General features: G+C 45.0%; 1 protein-coding gene across 2 annotated transcripts in view; it reads right to left on the bottom strand.

The window, feature by feature from the left end:
• The window catches only part of LIMD1 (LIM domain containing 1), a 64,631-nt gene extending 43,702 nt beyond the window's left edge, over window positions 1-20,929 (bottom strand). Inside the window, exons 1-4 of one of the 2 annotated variants that reach the window (XM_074945521.1) lie at window positions 20,828-20,929; window positions 19,372-20,427; window positions 18,496-19,095; window positions 4,199-4,300 (exon numbers count right to left, since the gene is read on the bottom strand). In XM_074945521.1, the coding sequence (XP_074801622.1) occupies window positions 4,199-4,300; window positions 18,496-19,095; window positions 19,372-19,996 (1,327 nt within the window). In that variant the 5' untranslated portion in view covers window positions 19,997-20,427; window positions 20,828-20,929. Of the gene's footprint in view, window positions 1-4,198; window positions 4,301-18,495; window positions 20,428-20,827 lie in introns of both variants that reach the window. The other variant, XM_074945520.1, reaches the window with a different exon arrangement.
• Between the last annotated feature and the right edge of the window lie 1,001 nt (window positions 20,930-21,930).

Below are 21,930 nucleotides of genomic sequence, written 5' to 3'. Positions count from 1 at the left end.
TGGCCCTATCACTAAATCCCACTAACAGTAGTTACACCTCCACGCACATGGAGAGCAGAACAGACCCCTATGCGAGGCCAACGCTGCCTATCTACTAGTGCAGAATTATACACATGGAATGGGCCAAATTCTGCTCCCAGCCAATGGGGATGTACTGGTATAACTGAGGCAAGGATTAGGCCCACCATGCATAAATCATATACCACAGGCAACTAGAGATCTATGTCAGCTGATTGCTTTATGCCAGATGTTATAATTAGATACAATCAGGCTAAAACAGGAATGCCAGTCTTACATTTCCTAGTATAAGCAAGTGGATTTCTGGAGGTCTGTTACGCTCCTCGTTTCTGACATTAGACAGAACGTGCTTCCTGTAATGTACTCAATTTTAGTAAGAAAATAAAAGTTTCTATCAACTTCCTGAAGCAAGTGAACAGCTACTGGCTGCTTAACATGTGAAAATGCTGGCCTCTGAATTATGGGTTTGATGCCCCTGTTCTCCCCACATGCTGAAATACATTTTAGTGAAGGCTTCCATTGGTAGCTTTCCATATGAAATCTTTTGCACTGATTCCTAACTAGATTGAGTCTTTGGCTACAGCATTGGCAGGGAGAAGCAGGCTTTCCCTTGCTGGATTCCAGACATAGATAAATCCACCTATATGGTCTATTCTGAAATGCAAATAATTTTACCTTGCATTGAAATGTGTTGAAAATAAAAAAGATCTGTATTTTAGGCTCAGCAGTTGAAGCAAATAGTCACTCTTACAATCTAGAGGGATAAAAGCAAGCCCACCCTGCCAGCACATTTGGAAATGGATTAACCCTGATTTCTGTTTCCACTGGGCTGAAACAGATGTAAACAGAAATAGAAATAACTATGTTTAAGCCTTTAATGCTGGTCTCCTTATAAATAGGATACAAGTAATTCTAAAATGATGATATAACGTCCATATTTATTGACCAACAGTTGCACAGTGGTAATTTTGGAAGCTCAGGACAGCCAGACCTCACCATTGAACTGTTTTTAACAGGAGCCTAGGATGGAATGGAGGTCTGGGTTCCACTGGCAAAACCCTGCCAGGGGACTATGAACAAGTATTGCAGAGGATTCCGAATAAACTGAGAATAGGGGGTGAAAGAGGAAGAAGCTGCTTTCTGAATGTTCTAAAAATAGATGTCATCTGTAAGCATACCCTTTCCGTAGTCATATCTTTGATCATATGACAGGGGAACAGTCTATAAAGGAAAATGTAAGTGAGCGATGAAGTAAGCTTTTAACAGTTGTGTGATGAGCACAGTTCAAGTTTCAACTATTATTAAAAAACACTTATACAGCTCTGTAAATTTACTCACACTTTACAGCTATAGATAAGACACATTCCCTGCAGCCTCGCTAAGCTTACAATTCTAAATGCAACAGAGAAAGAAATCCTTATATTGGAAAATAAAACTCCAGTTACGCAAATGCACCGTGTGGTTTTTACTGTTGCAAAATACACCACAAGGAGCTACATTTCTAAATACATACTAGCAGCTACAGGGATATATAATGGACAGAGCACAGGCTTTAGAATCAAGAGAAGGGTGCTAGTCCTAGCTCTGCTATAGACTTCCTGTGTGTTCATGGGAAAGTCACTTTGTCTTTCTGGGCCTGTTTCTCCATCAGGGAAGTGGAGATAATACAAATTCCTAGGGCTGCCAATCAACCATAGTAAACTCACGCAATTAACTCAAAAAAATTAATTGCGATTAAAAAAATTAATTGTGACTAATTGTACTGTTAAACAATAGAATATCAACTGAAATTTATTGAATATTTTTGGATGTTTTTCTACGTTTTCAAATGTATTGATTTCTATTACAACACAGAATACAAAGTGTACAGTGCTCACTTTATATTATTGTTTATTAAAAATATTTGCACTGTAAAAATAAAATAGTATTTTTCAATTCACCTCATACAAGTACTGTAGTGCAATCTCTTTATAATGAAAGTTGAACTTAAAAATGTAGAATTATGTACCAAATATAACTGCATTCAAAAATAAAGCAATGTAAAACTTTAGAACCTACAAATCCATTCAGTCCTACTTCAGCCAATGTCTCAGACAAACAAGTTTTGTTACAATTTGCAGGAGATAATGCTGCCCATGTCTTGTTTAAGATTCATATGTCCCTTCATGCTTCAACCTCCATTCCAGAGGACATGGGTCCATGCTGATGGAAGCATGTCCTCTGGAATGGTGGCCGAATCATGAAGGGGCATATGAATGTTTAGCATATCTGACACATAAATACCTTGCAACGCTGGCTACAAAAGTGCCATGCGAACGTCTGTTCTCACTTTCAGGTGACATTGTAAATAAGAAGCAGGTAGCGGTATCTCCCGTACATGTAAACAAACTTGTTTGTCTTAGCGATTGGCTGAACAAGAAGTAGGACTGAGTGGATTTGTAGACTCTAAAGTTTTACATTGTTTTATTTCTAAATGCAGTTATTTAACAAAAAAAATCTACATTTTTAAGTTCAACTTTCATGATAAAAGAGATTGCACTACAGTACTTGTATGAGGTGAATTGAAAAAATACTATTTCTTTTGTTTTTTACAGTGCAAATATTTGTAAAAAAAACAAACATAAAGTGACTTTGTATTGTGTGTTGTAATTGATATCAATATATTTGAAAATGTAGAAAACATCCAAAAATATTTAAATAAATGGTATTCTATTATTGTTTAAACACACAATTAATATTTTTTAAATTGCTTGACAGCCCTTGACAAATTACTTGCTTTGCATATGCATTGTGAAGCTTAGCTCATTAGTGTTTATAAAACACTTTGGAGAGCCTCAGATGGGAAGCATTATAGAAATGCAGAGCTATTATTGTTATTATTTGTAGTAAAAACACTACTAGCACAATAACTTTGCAGAGCACCTTATGGAGATTATTAAAATAAAGCAAACTGTGGCTCCCTACCCCCACTCAAAGAACTTACAGTCTAAATCAGACAAACATGGAACATGAGACTAGACAACGGAAGGGAGTTGCAAAAGCAGGGATGAGGATTAAAAGAGATGAGTATACTACAGAGTGAGTGAAGGCGAGTTCTTAGGGTAAAAGTCGTCTTCCAGTCCTGTGCAGTCTACATCAGGAAGCAAGGCAAGAGACATGGGTGTGGGAGAGAGGGGGCAGAGAGTAGAGGGCAGAGTTTATGCATAAAGTTACAGTAGTTCCATTTTTCTTCATAGTAGCCCATTTATCAGCAAATGGCAATGGTTAGTCATTTCAACTCCTAATCCATTCTGGGAACCAACATACTACATAGGGGTAGTACTTTGTAAGTGCAGCATGTATCCTGCCATCTGTGTAAGATAACAAGACATAGCATGGACACAACTGAAACAAATGTAATAATCAGATCAGGGATATAAAAATTTGACTGAGAAAAAGTGAAGTTAGAACGCAAATTAGCTCCAATTCTAAAAAGCTGTGTCTTACTTTACAATGCCTATAGCTATACATAACTTAGAATCATAGAATCATAGAATATCAGGGTTGGAAGGGACCCCAGAAGGTCATCTAGTCCAACCCCCTGCTCGAAGCAGGACCAATTCCCAGTTAAATCATCCCAGCCAGGGCTTTGTCAAGCCTGACCTTAAAAACCTCTAAGGAAGGAGATTCTTAATTTAGGGCCCAATCCTGCTAGCCCGTCACATGCAGAACTCTCATATCTGGTCCTCAGATTGTATAGTCTTCTGGGCAAAGAATCTGTCTTAGAGACACCTAGATTTTAAGGCAAGAAGGGATCATAGGATCATCTAGTCTGACATACACAACTCAGGCCATCGAATTTCACCCAGTGATTCCTGCATCTAGTCTTCTAGGTCTATGAAGGTCCATGCATAAGATACAGCTGCACTGGAAGAGAACAGGCACTTACAAATATCCAAAGGGCTTTATCTTGCTTTAAATACCATGTAGTAGAAGGCAGGCATAACCCAGAACACCTAATCTAAATGACATGCAAGAACTACTGTAAAAAAGTAGAGCTGCAACAGAATCCATCAGGTACACGCAACCTGCCATGTAAATAAATAACTACACCATATGTTTTGAAAAGATCTGAAAACCCATTTGCTGTAAAGCTCCATTACCATGTTTCCCTTTACTATATAGGCAAAGACACACTTACTGCATGCTCCACAGGTGAAGCAGCCATCATGGTAGAGATTCCCCATGGCTTGGCAAGCCTGGTTTGCTCCATACACACCTTGGCTGCACTTCACGCAGGTTCCTGAAAATAAAATAATGACAAAGAAGAGAGATCAGAGGTAGAATGTATTAAGATGACAAGTGCACATAAAGGAAATAGATGGCTTAGCTGCAGAGGATCTTTACCTGCAACAGAAGCACTGGCTCATTAATATGTGCGTCTCGATTAACGAACAGCAGAAGTTAGACACAGTCATCGTAGCAGGGGAAGCTAGGCGATTTTAGTATTATACACCTTGCAAACTATTGTTAAAGGCTGATGCTATCACCAGATTTGTGGAGTGCACATCACTGTAAATATGTGAAAGACTATCTCAAGACCCAGTTTTCTACACTTATGCCCTTCCCTCCCCACATCCACCCTTTCCCAACCACCTCACACACACACTATAAAAAAGAAAACTTCAGAAAGTCTTGAAGGTAGTGAAACTTATTTGGTTGTTCAATGACAAATAGCTTTCACTACTTCAGTGTAGAATGTACCTTTTGATTGCCACAATGGCTTAAGGAAACTAGGATTCCCCTTTAATCGATCAATTTAAATCTTCATCTATTTCAGTTTACTACCGCTGCTGATGAACACAAAAATCATGAGCCTGCCCACTAATCCAGCCTCTAGACTAAACATCAAATCCGCATTTCTTCCCTTTCCAAGATACCTTCTGAAAGGAAAGTCTCAATGTGAATATTATCTACATATAATGTATTCCGGGCCAGATTCCCACCCCACAGTTCATTTAAAACAATTCCATCTGGTGGAACAGATGTTTGCTGGTAATAGCAATGAAGTAAGCTAGTGTGGACTTGATTCTCAGAATAGCCTGTGGAATGAAGAACAGCCAGTGCATGCACACACTGATTTATCTTAGGGAGCCAAAACTCTGCCTATATATGTTGGCTCTGAATAAGATGATCTTGATTATGAAGGCTAGCCTGAGCTGGCACACAAATCCACCCACATCCAGTGTGCTATTACAGAGGACATGTTGAATGAAACTGAATGCTTTGACTGTGAGGCTGGTGGGGGCAACCGTTGTAACCAGAAGGACTAGCCTGCGTCCCTGTCTTACTCGCTCAAGCAGGAGAATACGGGGGAGTAACCCCCACACCCTATTGCTCATCCAAGTAAGACCAACACAGATCTCCAGATAGGCTCTGTTGCCAAGCAGCACCCCAGCTCTCCGAAACACTCCCCACAGCAAGCAAGGGGTCAAGGACGACGCAGAACCTTGGCAAGAGAAGCTGGCCAGACCAGGGGGAAGATTAAACATCCTTTCAAGGGCTGCAGTAACGTACCCTCTCCCTCCTCCAAGAAGCAAACAAGAGCCAGAGAGGAATATCTCTGAAGCATGATGCCTCTTGGGGTAGTGCGTTTTACGCATTGCCCTTTGGTCAGGCCTGTGCCTCGAGCAGTGGTTCCGAAACTTGTTCCACAACTTGTGCTGGGAAAGCCCCTGGCAGGCCGCAACGGTTTGTTTACCCGCCGTGTCCGCAGGTTCAGCCAATTGCGGCTCCCAGTGGCCACTGTGCGCTGCTTCCAGCAGCTCCCATTGGCCTGTAGAAGTGAACCGCGGCCACTGGGAGCCGCGATCGGCCGAACCTGCAGACGCGGCAAGTAAACAAACCGGTCCGGCCCGGCAGGGGCTTTCCTTGCACAAGCGACGGAACAAGTTTGGGAACCACTGGTCTAGAGGGACAATGTAGCCCCACGTAAGTAATTTGTAGTTGCATTTACCTAGCTGTTTACTGAAAAATCAATGTGTTTTATGATTATTGCTCTGTATATAACAGCCTGGGTGTTGCCTGATGCTGGGCAGGCAAATAAAAAAAAGGACAGGGCCTTCCACCAAGGAGTCTACTATTTAAGGCCCCATGCATGAGCAGTTCCATTGAACATCAATGAGACTATAAAAGCATGGAATTGCAGGAATGAGGCCTTGAATAGACACAGCACAATAAAAGATGGCAATGGGGGAAGAGGGGAGTGTATAGGAGGAAAAGGAGGGATATAGCAAGGAAAGATTGCAAGACGTACTTGAGGTTATGTTAGACCCCTTTTAAAAATTAATATGTTTCAATTTGGGGCAGTGCCCAGTGATAGCTGGACTTGGCCTTGTATCTTCCTTGAAACAGACATTGCCTCACAAGCAATAAAAACCTACAATTAGTTTGCTTTGCCCTCTCCCTGCAGTCACAGAGAAAGGGCAGCCTAGACCATGTTTAATGACTGCCTACCACACTTGTCCCGTTTGATTTCCAAATAAATCTTTTTTGATAATGAAAAGAGATTACAATTAAATCCATTTCCATGAGGCAAGTATTACTGAGGCTTCTCTCCTTCCTCAGTCTGAAATGTCCAGAAATTCTGCAACTGAATGGGAATTTTACTCATTACAAATTATTGCTACTTTCCTATGTTCAAAAACAGCACAAGCATAACAGAGGGCTGGGAAGATGCACAGCAAATTACATGTTTTGAGGGGAGGGGCAATCACCCTTATCCATTTCCTTCATGGCTTTTGAATTGGAATATTCCTTGCTGCTCTAATTCTGTATAGAATCCACAATGAAAGGCATGCCGGAAAGCCGCTGTCTGACCGAAGAGAAAGGGAAGCTATTGTCTCAAAATAAATACCAAGTGGAGCTAGCTTGTCTGTGCTAAGCATTATCACATGATCACCACAGACCAGTTTTAATGCAGAATCAGGCTCAAATTATCTGAAAAATTAGCATTCAACATTTTCAACAGGGCCAGCTCTGTTTCCACAATGTTGTAATCTATGTTTACTTCACTTACCAGAGGTGGTATAGACCTGGGGTTTATTTCTGCCTCTGCACTGACCTACTAGGTCAGAGGTGGGCAAACTACGGCCCGCAGGCCACATCCAGCCCATGGGACCGTCCTGCTCGGCCCCTGAGCTCCTGGCCCAGGATGCTAGCCCCTGGCCCCTCCCCTGCTGTTCCCCCTCCTCCGCTGCCACGTGGGCAGCGCTCTGGGTGGGGGGGCTGCACGCTCATGCAGGGCAGTGCGGCAATGTGTCTGGCTCCGGCTGGGAGGTGCAGCTCCCAGACATGCTGCTCTGAGCGGCATGTTAAGGGGGCCAGGGCAGGGGGTCCCGGGGGGTAGTCCGGGGACAGGGGGTGGTTGGATAGGGGGTGGGGTCTTGGGAGGGGTGGTTAGGAGACAGTTGGATGGGGTGGCGGGTAGCCAGGGGACAGTTGGATAGGGGGTGGGTCTCGGGAGGGGCGGTTAGGGGATGGGGGCTGTTGGATAGGGCAGAGGTTTGGGGGGGGGGCAGTCAGGGGCCAAGGAGCAGGGCGGGGGGGGTTAGATAGGGAGTGGAGTCCAGGGGGGCAGTTAGGGGCAGGGGTCCCAGGAGGGGGCAGTCAGGGGACAAGGAGATGGGAGGGTTGGATGGGTCAGGGGTTCTGAGGGGGGCAGGGGGCGGTTGGATAGGGGCTGGAGTCCCATGGGGCCTGTTGGGGGTGGAGTGTGGACAGGGGTTGGGACAGTCAAGGGACAGGGAGCAGGGGGGGTTGGATAGGGGGCAGTCAGGGGACAAGGATCAGGGAGGGCTGGATGGGTCAGGAGTTTTGAGGGGGGAAGTCGGATAGGGGCGGGAGTCCCATGGGCCTGTTGGGGACGGGAGTGTGGATAGGTCATGAGTTCTGAGGGGGGTAGTTAGGGGGCAGGAAGTGGGAGGGGCGATACAGGGCAGAGGCCAGACTGTTTGGGGCCCGATGTGGCCCTCAGGCCAAAAAGTTTGCCCACCCCTGTGCTAGGTGATCATGGGAATGTCACTTCACCTCCCTGTGACTCTATTTCTCCTTCCACCCTTTGTCTGTCTGATCTAGTCAGACTGTAAAACTCTCTGAAGCAGGTACTGTCTCTTACTATACGTGTGTATAGTGCCTAGCACAGTGAGGTCCTGGCTTCATTTGGGATCGGTAGGCACTATTGACATAACTAGGGTGACCAGACAGCAACTGTGAAAAAACGGGACGGGGGTGGGGGGTAATAGGTGCCTATATAAGAAAAAGTCCCAAAAAACGGGACTGTCCCTTTAAAAACAGGACATCTGGTCACCCTAGTCACAACTGATTATATAGCTGATTTAAGGTTTCAAACTAATTTTAAGTGACTGAAAGGTCTGATCCACATTAGGAACAAAACTAATCTATCTGCAACAGTGTCCAAAAGGCGTTGTCAACTATGGCTCTGGCAGAACCATGCTGGCTATGGATTTTTAGCCAACGTTTCTCCCTCTTGCTAACACTGGTAGCAAGTTTTCATCATTCAGTGGTAAAAATGCCTGAGACACGTCTACAGCTACACTTGCACTGTTGCTGAAAAGCAGATACTAGTCTTCCTACTACACAGTATCCCTGAGCACATTACAATGCATTAGGCGAAAACTCTGAAAATGGTTACAAACACAGTTCCAAGCCCTAGTGTGGTCAGATCCAAAGAGCAGAACTGGAAAGAATCCCATCATAAGACTGAGAAGAATAGAAAGCTATTCTACTTGTCCAAGTGTGGTCTGAACACACACACCAGCTGGTTATGGATCCACACCAACATGCCAGTCACTTGGCAAAACTTGCTGGATTTCTCAAACAGAGAGCAAAGCTATTTTAGATATTTATTACAACATGCATTATCTGAAAGTAAAACAGGATGGAGAGAGAGAGAATAGCAGATAAGCTAAGTTGTGTAGGCATTTGGGGCATAAAAAGAGGAAAACCTGACCTTTCAAATGCATATATAGTAAGTCAAAGTCTGATACAACCCAATATTTTGTCCTGTCATCTGACATACATAGCTCAAGGCTAATTTGTAAGATTCCCTCTTGCCTAGAACCAAGGATGCTGGAAAGCAGGAAAACTGCAGATTTTGCAGTTTTAAGATCCTTCCATGACAGTTATTGGTCTTTCTGCAGAATCTATACACTTTTTTAATAAAATAAGGTGCCTAACTTTTTTCCTTGTACATGCAAATGTACTTTTTCTCCATTAAGCCTCCAGAACATTTCTTCCTCTCCAGAAAGTGTCTAGATACTCAATATGAATCAGTAGTAACAACAACTACAATTCAGAGAGGGACGACATCTGTAATTCATCTCACAGGCCAAGTCTCCTGAAAAGTACTAAAATAGTTTGAGCCACATTATGCCCCACCCGGATGGAGCCATCTGTGCTGTGTAATTGCCTTAATTGCTTTACACTTAATGAACCAGGCGTGTAGGATAAAAACATACCTTTCTTGCTGCATCACGTGATGGACAGATCTGTGTGAAAGTGACAATGGCCCAATGGAACGTTGGCACACCGTACAACACGACAGCTATTTAATTTTCTGCACGGCTGTCCCTCGCCAAATGACAGCAGCCCAAGAAAAGCTACCAAATAAATCTCTGTTCGTCTTTAAAGTGCCACCAGTCTCCTCGTTGTTTTTGTGGACACAGACTAACATGGCTACCCCCTCTGATACTCACCATCCAGTTCATTTCACCGGAGTTGCTGAATTCCAATCCTAGGTGGTGCTATTTAAACGCTGCCGTTATCATGATCAGTGACAACCTATCACACTACAGACCTAAAGGTTCTTTTAAAAACAAAAGAAAAAAAAACACTGGGCCAAATTCAACTTTGGTGTAATACACTGAAGTCAATGGTATTACTCCAGGGATGGGTGTTCACTTCTATTACTATGCTAAGGTGGTGTTAGCAATGTATATCAGAAAGCCTTTACCTCTCATTTTAACCTGACCCCTTCCAAAGAAAAAAAAAAAAAAAACTACAGAATTAATTATAATTTTTACCTTACACTAGTCAGTCTCTACAGCCCTCCCAGCTCACCCCCTAATGCCATGATGAACCTGCTCTTTCAGGCCTGCTCTACACTAGGACAAACCTATCGCTGATGACAGGAATCTGCAAAATGTATGCTGAGCTACAGCTGATCACAGGTTAATTGCCAGAGGAGAGCAGTACACACAGTGTTCAACTCCATTTTAGAACTGTAGTTATGCCCTGCTCCAAGCAAGTCCTAACTCCAGTGTTTTGTAATGCTGCTGAGTGTGCTTTCTACTGGCCTATACCTACAGTTTAACTGTTATCACCATCAGTTTAGCTACATGTCACTGATACTCACCAGCTGCAACAAGGAAATTTCCTACTATAGATTAAGCCTGAGTAAAAGTAGAGAAATCTTATTCTTCAACTTCAAGCATAAGGCTGAATACTGTATATATGCTTATGTTTCAAAAATGAGTGCCTTAGTAGGATGCCTGTATCTGCATTTGGATGCTCAGACCTGCACATTATTTAGGCAAGCAAGTGCCAACTTGAGCATCTAAAAGCACAGGATGAAGATGTTCTATTAAATTATCCACATCTGAAAATCAGGCAACACACCTTTAACCCTGCACAGTGTATTATTAAAATGTACTCTAAGGTATCTCTTTTGTCAGTATTATGACGAGCCTGAAAAATTACATATGTGAAGTGCTAGTAAGTTCACACTCAAAGTGCACTGGTAGAATGGTAACCATATTTGGAAAGGGAAAGGACATAAATTGCTGATTTCAGTTTAATTTCTGCTTCTAGGGCAGCTTGCCTCTGATCAACAAAGAAGTCACTGTTCCATTTAGCATCATGTGGAAAGCAACTGCCCCAAGTTACATCTGAGGCTCTGAACAACAGGACCTTTGGAGCACAGCTGGGACTGAAAACAAGTCTTGAGAGCTGTGTCCCAACTCTTATACTTAGTTTCTTCATTTTAATTAATCAGAAACGCTGCCACCGGAAACAGCCCAGGCTCACATGTCTAGCAGGTCAGAAGACATCCCAGAGCTGTCAGAAGCAGAATCTGATCCTCTAGTATCATCCAAAATGTCAGTCCCACCCACTAAGTTCAACAATTGGATTTCTGTTTTCCACAAATTTCAAAGTCTAAAGAACATTTTCTCCTCCAAATGTTACTACTTCATTTCTAATTCCTTATAATCCCTAATTCGCTAAGAATTCAATGAAATGATGCTGAATTATAGCGTTCTGTATGACTGATTGGGGCCTTACACCTTCATCCACCAAAGTCTGTTCAGCTGAAAAGCAATAAGACAGTTTTTCAATGAACTTTTGGGACATAGAGTCCAAATCAAAATATTTCACTGCCACATTTACATCTGTGCCCCCCTGTACTTTCTCAGCAGGAAGCCTTAGCCATAGAGGGGAGAATGTGAGGGTGTGATACTTTGGTTCAGATGACAGGCCACATTCTGCCATTTCACCAATACAGCCCCTAATGATGAGGAGACAACATGGGCATGACTCAGGGTAGACTTGGGTGATATAATAAAGACCCTTTACTGGGTCAAAATCTGGAGTTGGCATTTAGCAATTCTGTGGCTCTTATTCCTCGCATTTATTCTCTATAACCCTTGATACCTACATTTGGTTCTGATAACTAATTTCATTCTTCATCAGCAGTTTTAACAGTTATTCAGCTGTTATGTTGGTTCAAGAATTACAGCCATTAATATTAACTAAAGCATGTTTGTGGCCCCTCTTGATAGCTGGCTAGATTTACGTGGAAGCAATTAGTCACATTTGGAAAGAAAAATAAAGTTGTTTTAATTTAAATGTCTCCAATACAGTTTCTGTATGTTCTTTCCCACATATTTGCACCCAACAGCTACAACTGTCATGGTCTTGCTTTTTGCGTTAACTCTCCCCCACCTTTTTTCTTATGTTGTTCCCATCTCACCCCTATGCTCCATCAATTATGAGTCTTGACTGCTGGCTGGCCACTACTGTCTTCTCATTCTCCCTCCTGAAAACCCATTTCTACCATGAGGACCACAAGAACTAAGTCAACGACACAACATTATAAAAAAAGAAAAGAAGGACACAACTTGCTAACTCGTGGTGCGCACATTCCCCTTCCCAAGTAACTCTAATCTCATTGCTCTAACTCCTGACCTTCCCCGTACCCCAATTCTGTTTTGTGGTTGCACATTTCACTGAGCCATGGCTACGTTAGAACGTACTACCACTGCCACCTAGGTCTTTTATAGCACTTTTCATCAGTACATCCCAAAGTGCTTTACAAAGGAGGCCAGTGCCATTATCACTGTTAGCTCTTTGGGGCAGGAGCCTCTGTACTGAGAGGTGCTTGGCAGGCCCTTGCGTGCTACAAAACAACACTTAATAATAATGCTCCTCAAAGAACCAATTTCCAAAGTGGGATGGAGGCTCATGTGAATAGTGAGTCCTTGGCAAATGTGGCTAAATACCTATTCAATCACCACTCAATGGTTGGCACAAGTCTGCTAACTGCCCATGCAGATAATTGGGTATGCAAAGAGGAAACAGGTCACTACATGCAATTTTTACACATTACCCATAGTCTGCACACTTGTGAACACTTGGTCCAAGGTGTTTAAAGCCCCTAGGCCTGATTCACAGTTATCCTACACCTTGTGGTGTCATTTACCCTTGTGCAAAGTGAGCACAAAACGCCACCATTCTGATTTGGTGGCATTTTACACTCACATTGCACTGGTGTAAAAGACTGCAGCAAGTACAGGGAAAAGTGAATCAGGCTCCATATCTTTTGCAGCCTTTTCCTCACCACCACCACTGCTGATCCTCAGTCACTGCTCTCTCCCCCCCTTTAAAATAGCCATTTTTATTTACAAAGTCTAGTTCAGCTTCCAGGAGAGGGGAGGAGGGCCATATACAGCTTTAATCCTAAAGAGTCATATTCCAGGCAAATATTTATTCACTTGCTTCCTTGCACAGAGATAAGCTTTGTGTTGTCCACAAGTGTACTAATTCATGTTCTGAAATGAGGAATGTTGGAAGAGTTACTGCACGATTCCCCTCTTCCTGCCCCCCTCTCCCTGCACCACACACATGAAACTTCTTCCAGCATCAGAGCTTTTCCAGCAACCGCCATGCATCTAGCAGGAAGAAATGAACACATTCACACATTTCCACAGGGAAAGCTGCCCTTATCTCCAGCCCATAAAGTGTGCATGTAAAACAAATCTCAGAAAATTCTTCTATTTTTACCTGAGGTTCCCACTGCAGCAGCCCTCAAATTACCTTTTCAGCATCTGAAACATTTTGGTGGCAATACCAGCTATCGGATTGCAAGGATTGTGCAATGAAACACCAAGTTCACTACAAAACTGCCCTCTGCTCTGACAACTAATTATACCCATCTGCACGTGCCAAGAGTCCAAGTCTCCACTTGGGTAAATGATTCATCTTGAGTTCTAATTTGGTGAAAGGAAAAATCCTCAAACTCAACTACATGATCCACTCTGCTTGCCTGCTACAAAGCATCTCAGTGTTCAGCTTCAAACTAGGATGCCTGGGGCTCTGATAAAATATCAACAGCTTATCAGCTCCACCCTGAGTAGTAATGAGAGGATTTAGACCTTAAAAATCTAAGAATCACTCATAATATGAAAAAACACATTGAGTTTGTTTTAAAATGCTACTGATAACCAGTGTCTTTAAAACACTAAGAGCCAAATTTCCATCTATGGGCACAAGAGGTACACTCATAATTTGTGTGCACAGCTGTTTCACCTGCAAAAACCTGCGTTTGTACATGCAAACTGGGTAACTGCACATACAAATGGACAGTCAGGCACACCTGGCTTAATCATGTTCCATTGAAATCAACAGTAAGAGGTTTATTGGCTTCGATGGTGCATGATCAGGCCTGGAACTGTATGATTTTCATTCAGAATTCTGTGTTCTCTTACAACACAGTGGGCACATGCACATTTCTGCAGTCCACCTGCTGTGCTCACACCTGAAAATCTAGCCTTAACTTTAGCCAGTGAGAGAAGATGAGGAAATTTCAAAGGAACCTAAGGAAAAAGTTAGGCACCCCAATACCACAGAAATTCATTTGATTCAGGCACCTAGCTCCCACAGGCTTCCTTGACAATGGCAGTCTAAAACTTTAATAAAATCAAAGTTAATTTCCAGATCTGTGTCACATGGACTCAGGGCTCTTTCTCCACTGTAGTAGAAACAGACCCCTCAAAGTTTTTTATTCCTAACCAAAAGTTGGATAATAGCCTTTGATTTTGACTGTACAGATAGCCCCTCAGTTTCCTTATGTCTCTTTTGAAATACTGCATAATCCATTGCAGTGAAGTCAGCATTTCAGAAAACACTCTTAAAACAAAAAAAGCTCGAGAGACCCAAGCAAGACTCATTTTTCTGACACTGCTTATACGTATGCATTATTGAAAAATCCAGACTTCTTTGGTTCTTTCCTTCCTTTCCCATACCATATATGGTTTGAGAAGCCAGAAGTATTTTGTATGGTAATCTGGTAATCTTGTGTTGGCAGATAACTAGACAGTCTGTTACTCCTCAGAGGAATCCTATCTATATTGGATTTAGTCCTTAAAAAAAAAAGTTCGCGTTTACCAAAGTTGGTTTTCACACAGTAGTAGATACAAAAATCTTCCTTGTTAGGAGCAGAGCTCTTTATTAATAACATCCATTCCTGACACCTGTGTTACGAATAGCATTTCAGATTACCAAACATGAAAGCATTTTCTGGAACAATCATTTGCACTTGTGTCTCTAGCCAATTTCAATTCCTGGTTCTGAGGTAACAGCAGAGGTGTTGCATTTGAGTTCACAATAATGCAGAGGAACGTTTAAAACAAAAACAAACTGTTGCTGTTCTCTTTTTAAATCATTGTTACATAAAAATAATTATTTTCAATACTAAGTTTTGGTACCTTGAGGAACTGGCTTAGTGAAAAAACAGATCTGTAATACAGTACTTAGAATTCCTCGAGTCAACTCGCTGTATGCAATGTAGTGTAGCCATGTTGGTACCAGGTTATTAGAGAGACAAGATGGGTGAGGTAATCTCTTTTATTGGACCAAATTCTGCTGGTGAGAGAGACAAGCTTGAGAGCCTCTTGTGTGCCTCAAAAGTTTGTCTCTCTCATCGACAGATGTTGGTCCAATAAAAGAGACTACCTCATCCACTTTGTCTCTCTAGAGACAATTCAGTGCTTTATCCCTGAGTAACAAATAGTATACTGAATGCATAAAAGTGAAAATGAGAGAGCAAGACGACGACAGCAATAGTTTACAATACTTCTGCACTGCATCAACTCTTTCAAAATATTCCAGGAAGTCACCACTAAACCTCCCTTCATAGATCTGGGACTCAAAGCTGCTGCAAATTCTATTTCTTCCCCTAGCATTTCTGCTCCCTTACGCATGTATCGCTTCCTAGCAGGAGTTTGTCACTGGATCCTTCTGGGAATTAAGGAGCCTCCATCTCTTCCCCCTCCCCAGGATCCTGATAAAAATAATTCAGTGGACCCACCATATAGACCTTGCATGTTACCAAAATACCATTACATCACCACATGCTTCCTGAAAGTTAAAAAGCACATTCCTTGCATTACTGTCAATTTAAAGGCGGTATAAATCTAGTTATCCATTACATGTGTCTGCTCTGGCATGCCCCTACTTCCCACACACACATTAAAGTATGTATAGCCTAGGTCCTCTGTTCACCCATTCAAAGCAGCATGAATCCAAAATCCAAGTAGCATCCTCTATTGAAGAGGATCTCACAGCCTTGTCAGTGGACCATTCTATATTCAGAATAGAGGAATGGTATTTAAAACACTATCCTCAAAAAGCAGCAAAAAGAACACAAGACATTGTAATGTGACACAATAGGCATTTTACTCCATCTGCCCTTTCATTGGACTAAATTTGATTACAACTATACTCTCTATCAGGGGAACATCACATACTGATATTCTGGAATATGTTTTCCATGCAGTTCTCAACTAACCATTGGGAGAAACAATCTATATGTCCTTCGGATACCAATATTGGCAGCTACCTAGCTTGCAGTCGTTTATTGTGAAGTTCATAGTAATGTTGGCAAGACTAGAGTGCTTAAGTATCATTGGTGTATAGACTGCCCGTGCTGGCACCAGCAATGGTGGCCTTCAAGGAGCAGCAAGAGTAAGCTGAAAGCATAAAATCCTTCCCCTGGTTTGTGTCTGTAAGTCTGCATAGGGATCAAGATGCACAGAGGTGAAAAATGTTACTTCATATTAGAAAGGAGAGTTCAAGCTACTGCTACATTTGGGATGTTCAACCCATGTATCTAAGGGCATGTCTACACTACAAACTTAAGTCGACATACAGCTGTGGCAGTAATTATTGTGGTTTTTCATGTCCATATTACCCTCCTTCTGTTGGTGGAGCGCATCCTCACCAGCAGCACTTGCACCGATTTAAGAGGGGCAGTGTGGGGGGCTGAGAGCATGGGCTCTCAGCTCTTGGTGGAGCTCACTGCTCCAAGCCCAGCTGCCGCCCAGGCTCCCAGACGGCTCCAAGCCCAGATGACAGCCGGGCTCAAAGTGGAGACCCGAGAGCCTGGGAAGCAGCCAGGCTCCAGCCCCAACCTAAGTCTCCTGTAAGCTGTGTAGCCACACAGCAGCCTATATAGCACCATGCAGGCACTCAGTAAACCCGCCCGGGGACCTACCGGGGCCAGGGCAGGGGCGTCCCTCCCCCAGCTCCCATCTAGCCTGGCCCCCAAACTGCCACAGCAATGGCACCCCTCCCCCCAGCTTGGGCACAGCCCAGGCTGGCCCCAAGCGTGGAGCTGGGGGAGGGGCACATATCTTGCAGCCCCAGCCCCAGAGCTGCCACGGTGGGGAGAGGCGCCTCTCCCACCCTGACCCCCAGCTCAGGTGCTGCAGTGGGGAGAGAGAACTGCGGGGGGTGGCAAGGAGTCCTCTCTCGCCGCCATAGCCCCCGAGCAGCCTCCTGCACCCAAACCCCTCATCCCCACCCCCACCCCAGAGCCCGCACCCCCAGCCGGAGCCCTCACATCCCTGCACCCCAACCCTGTGCCCCAGCCCTGAGCCCCCTCCCACACTCTGAACCCCTCGGCTCCACCCCCACCCCATGAATTTTGTTATGTGCACCAATATGAAGACAATGTGTCACACATCACCTCCATATTGGTGCACATAACAAAATTCATTCCGCACACGAGTGGGAAAAATTAGAGGGAACACTTTCTCCCCCAGCCCCGGAGTGACAGCCTGTGAGCTGCGATCCTGGTGCAGGGTCCACAGCAGAGAGCCATCAGCCTTTTTTGTCAATTTCACAGCTCCCTCTACCGCCACCACCATACACCCTACAACTCTCATGGAGGAGGATTTATTGTGTTGGTGTAGTAGGGCACTAACATGAGCGGGAGCAAGGCTAATGTGCAGACACTGACATAACTGGGTCCACGTAAGCCATCCATCAACTTAACTCTATAGCGTAGACTAGGCCTAAAACATGTAAGAACAAAAGTCCTGCTGGGCATGATCCTGCTTCTGTTGAAGTTAATCACAGAATTCTCATGGACTTCAGTGGAAACAGGATCAGACCCACTCTTCCCAAGAACTGGGTAACCAGACTAAATATCCTCTATCTTGTTAAGCTATGACATGGCTGAGAAAGAGAGAAAAATATACTATTAAACTCGCCAACAGGTCATTGGCGCCCCATGTTATCAAATGGACTGAAATCAGCAGAATATTTTAACTACTTATTCAGGTACCCACAGATGTTAAGTTCTTCTTCTCTCTTCACTGCAAGGTACAAGCATACCTTGCAGCACTGGACAACTTGTGGATCTGAGCTGTAGAGTGCAGTACATTTATGGCCTGGTTTTCAGATGCGCTCATTCAGGTTGTTAAAGACCTGCAAGCCTTAGCCTTGTCCAACTTTTTGATCAATTAAAAAACTAAGTTTTAATTGAAGCTGAATCACAAACAATTTTTAGAAAAGGAAGTAGTCTATTAATATCTTTAAAAGATGTTAAATTGCGATAAAAAATTAATTAAGGTACTTCAAAAGTCATAACCCTTCCACCTCACCCTACTTTCATGATTCCCTCCTGAAGTTACTATGGAATCCTTGCTTTAAAACAAGTGAAATGAAAAAATGTTTCATAGTCAAAATAATTTCTAGCCTCTGTAGCGAATGACGCTTAAGTACAAAAATAAACCACTGAACGCCCCCCCCCTCAAAGTGTTTCCCCCTGCCAGTCTCTGACGTGAACCTTACAGCAGTTAGTACTGTCAGATGCGTTAATATAACTTACAGATTGCAACTGCAGAAATATATACTTACCAAAGTAGTCAGCCTTGGGACGAGCATCCATCTCTTGCTCCAGACGCTGGGTAAGTGCTTCTAATTTTAATTCAGCTGCAGATGGCCCTTGTTCTTGCTGTGGAAGGAGGGTCTGACAGGGTAATTTTACTTTTGTAGAACTGGAATTTTCCTGGTGTCCTGAGTCATGCTGCAGACTGCTTATGCCCTCTTTAAATGGAGACCTTGGAGCATCAGAAATCATTGGCCCATGTGAAGCTACGCTGATGGAATTCTGCTCAGGACTTATGCCAGAGCCAGGACAATTAAGCCTGTGATTTTGACCACGAACTATGAAATGGGCTGTAGACTTGGGATAAGCACTGGCTTGTTGATAATCTACGCTTGGAGGCAATGGAGTAGGAGCTGAACTAGACGTGGAAGAGCTAGAATTGTCATGGTACCACAATGAGTGGTCATGACTGGTTTTGTGTGGTGTTCCAGAAGCTAGCATCTCACTCTCAGGGTTTGGGCTAAATTGATCAGACAGACCTGAAAATGCTTGTGCAGGCAATGTTGATGGGGCCGAGAATGAGGAAGATCTCTGTTGTGGAAGTACTACTGCTGTCTCATCATCAAACCCTGTAGAAGTGGAAAAGGAGGTCAGAGTATGTGAGAAAGAGGAAGATCTCTGACCAGTTGGGTTTTGGTCATAGCCCCGACTGAGTCTGTTGCTTTCATTCCCATTTTCCTGGCTTCCATACCCACTTTCAGAAGACCTGCAGGAGCTCTGTGACTTCTGATGCTGGTACGGGTGAGGATCAGCTTGGATTTTTGTAGGACTCCTTGGTAGCTGATCACTATGATTAACACTGGATCGTGAACTCCCCAAACCAGATTTTGGGATGGAAAACTTACCAGCATCTCCTCCCCAAGCAGGGACGGCTGTCTGATTCTCCTTATAATGATGTCCATGGGGAAGAGAAGGAAAAGATGGCTTTGCAGCGCTGGGATTCACATGGGCAGTTCTGTGGAACCCATGTCCTTCAGATACCTCAGAATCCCCCAGATTCTCTCTACAGCCATATTCTTTGCTAGCTGTTTTGCCCTCTTGGTATAATTTTGTTCGCTGCCCATCAGGAACAGCTTGTGGATGGTGTGGAAAAGCAAGCTGGTGTGCTGCACACACTGATGCTGTGGCCAGAGGTGGTTTGGCAATATTTTCTCCTGAATGCAATGTACTGGCCCCCGCAGCTACTCCATGCACAGGATGGTTTGGAAACTGCTGCTGGACGCTGAAACTGGCCCCACCATTTAGAGAGCCAGAGTCAGCCAACATCAGCTCCTCTTCTTGCTGCTGCTGTTGTTTCTGGAGATGAATTTTAGCCATTTTAGTGGCAAAAACTCTCCTGGTTTCCTCAAATTCCGGGTTGTTGCCAACAGCTTTGTCCACCCGAAAGAGTCCATCCCTGGAGGCTTCATACATATTGAGATCTTCTATAAATTTACTTGCCTCCAGGCCCAGATCATCATATTTATCCATTTTTGCAAATTCACTAGCGTCCCCCTCCCACGAGACTAAACTTAATGATGAAAGCTGCAAGCCATCCAGGCCTGTAGGAGCAGTCAGTACTAAATCCACTTTACTTTGTAATCCTCAGCTTCATGCCCAACTCCGTCCTTGACTCAGAAAAAGGTTACAGAAGTTTACCTGCTTTGTGAAAATAATTAAATGTTCTTGTTTGTAGCTCCCGTTAATAACCGGGTCAGCAGCAGCCGTATCTTCTTACCATAAGATGCAAGAAACGCAGCTCAAATTTTTATTGTAGATCTGGGGGTGGGAGGAACAGCCCCCTCGAGGAAGCAAGATCTGAAAGGGCTCCAAGCCCAGAGGTGAGGATGACGACTGAGGAGATTTCCCGTTCACCCTGCAATCAGGGCTTACTCAGCCTGAGCCCACAAGCAGGAGAGAGGCTAGAAAAGAAAGAGAGAGCTCGTAAGCGTCTCGTGGAAACAGGCTGCAAACCCCTTCCCCCTCCCCAGCGGGAGGCCCAGTCCCCGGGAGCGCGCGCAGCGCCTGAGGGGCGAGCCAGGGGCAGGTCTCTCACGCCGCGCGGGGCTGGGGGGACCCGCCCAGACTCCCGGGGAAGCGGGGAGCCGCGGGAGAGCCAGTCCCTGCCCAGAGGCCACGGGGAGGGGCCAGGGTCCTCGCCTGCGGGACCGGGGGAAGCAGGGGCTGTGGCCAGGAGCCCCAGGCACCTCCCGGGGGGGGGGGGGGGAACCTCACGTAGCCCCTTCGCCTGCCCCGGCGAGGCGGCGGCTGCGGAAGTTTCTCCTGCGGGAGCCGCCGGGGCTGGGGGCCGGGCGGACTCACCCGGGCGCTGCTCGGGCTCCCCGGCGGCCGCTCTCCGTGACTCGGTGCCGCGTCTCTCTGCCCCGCCCGCGTGGCGGCCTCGCCCCCTTCCCGCGGGCGGGGGGCGGAGCCGGGCGAGCCCCGGCTGACGGCGGGTCCCGGGCTGGGGAGGGGGCGGCGGAGCCGCTGCCGCCTCTCGGCGCGGAGCCTGACCCGCCCTGGCTCGGCCCCGTGCAGCTGGCCCGGCTCCGCCTGTGCCGGTTCCCCCGCCGAGCCGGGACCCACCTGGCCGCTGCTCCCGCTCGCTGCGGGCTGCTCCGTGCCCGGGTGAGGGCCCAGCGCTTTGCCCAGGGTCCGCCCGGCTACAGCTGGCGAACGGGGGGGTCGGGGTTTGCTCACAATCACTCCTCGCACCCCTGGCCCTCAGCGCTGGCCTGATCCGGTGCCAACTCTGGCCCCCACCCTGCGAGTTACCCCGTGTAGACAGACACCCGCGTGGGGCTCCCCCGGGCTTGGTGACTTGGAGGATCAGGACCTCTCCTGCTGCAGAGAATCTCCTCACCCGCAGTCTAGTCACATTCAAAAGCAGTTTTCTTCTCTGCCTCATTGTTAAAGCTGAGCATAAAGTTCTCTTTGCTTTTTGCTTTGCTGTTTGGTGGTGGCAGCTCCCCTGAATAGAGTCGTCATAGTTCAGGTCAATTTACTTTCAAGTCCTTCTGCACTAAACACAGGTCCGGAGTAGTTGGGTTACAAACCCTGCAGTGGAATGTTTTGCTAAAATAAAAGTAGAAGAACCCAGTGGTTGGGAAGAAGCATCGGGTGCGCCCAATCCTGCTAAAATGTGCAACTTCCATAACTCACTGAGCAGCTACAGGACCTGTGCAACAACTGGGGAGGAACATACAGACTGTCTGTTTAACTAGGGTGACCAGATGTCCCGATTGTACAGGGACAGTCCTGATATTTGGGGCTTTTTCTTATATAGAGGCCTATTACCTGCCTCCCCGTCCCGATTTTTCACACTTGCTATCTGGTCACCCTATGTTTAATTGTCAACAGCCATTTGTGAACACACAAAACTGCCTGGCAAGTATGGATGCTTTTAGAAAGAAGTGGCATACCAT

This window comes from Natator depressus, chromosome 2, assembly GCF_965152275.1.
Source record: "Natator depressus isolate rNatDep1 chromosome 2, rNatDep2.hap1, whole genome shotgun sequence".
In the NCBI taxonomy this organism is placed as follows: Eukaryota; Metazoa; Chordata; order Testudines; family Cheloniidae; genus Natator; species Natator depressus.
Note: the sequence above shows the minus strand (reverse complement) of the source record. Positions and strands in the feature narration are given on the sequence as shown.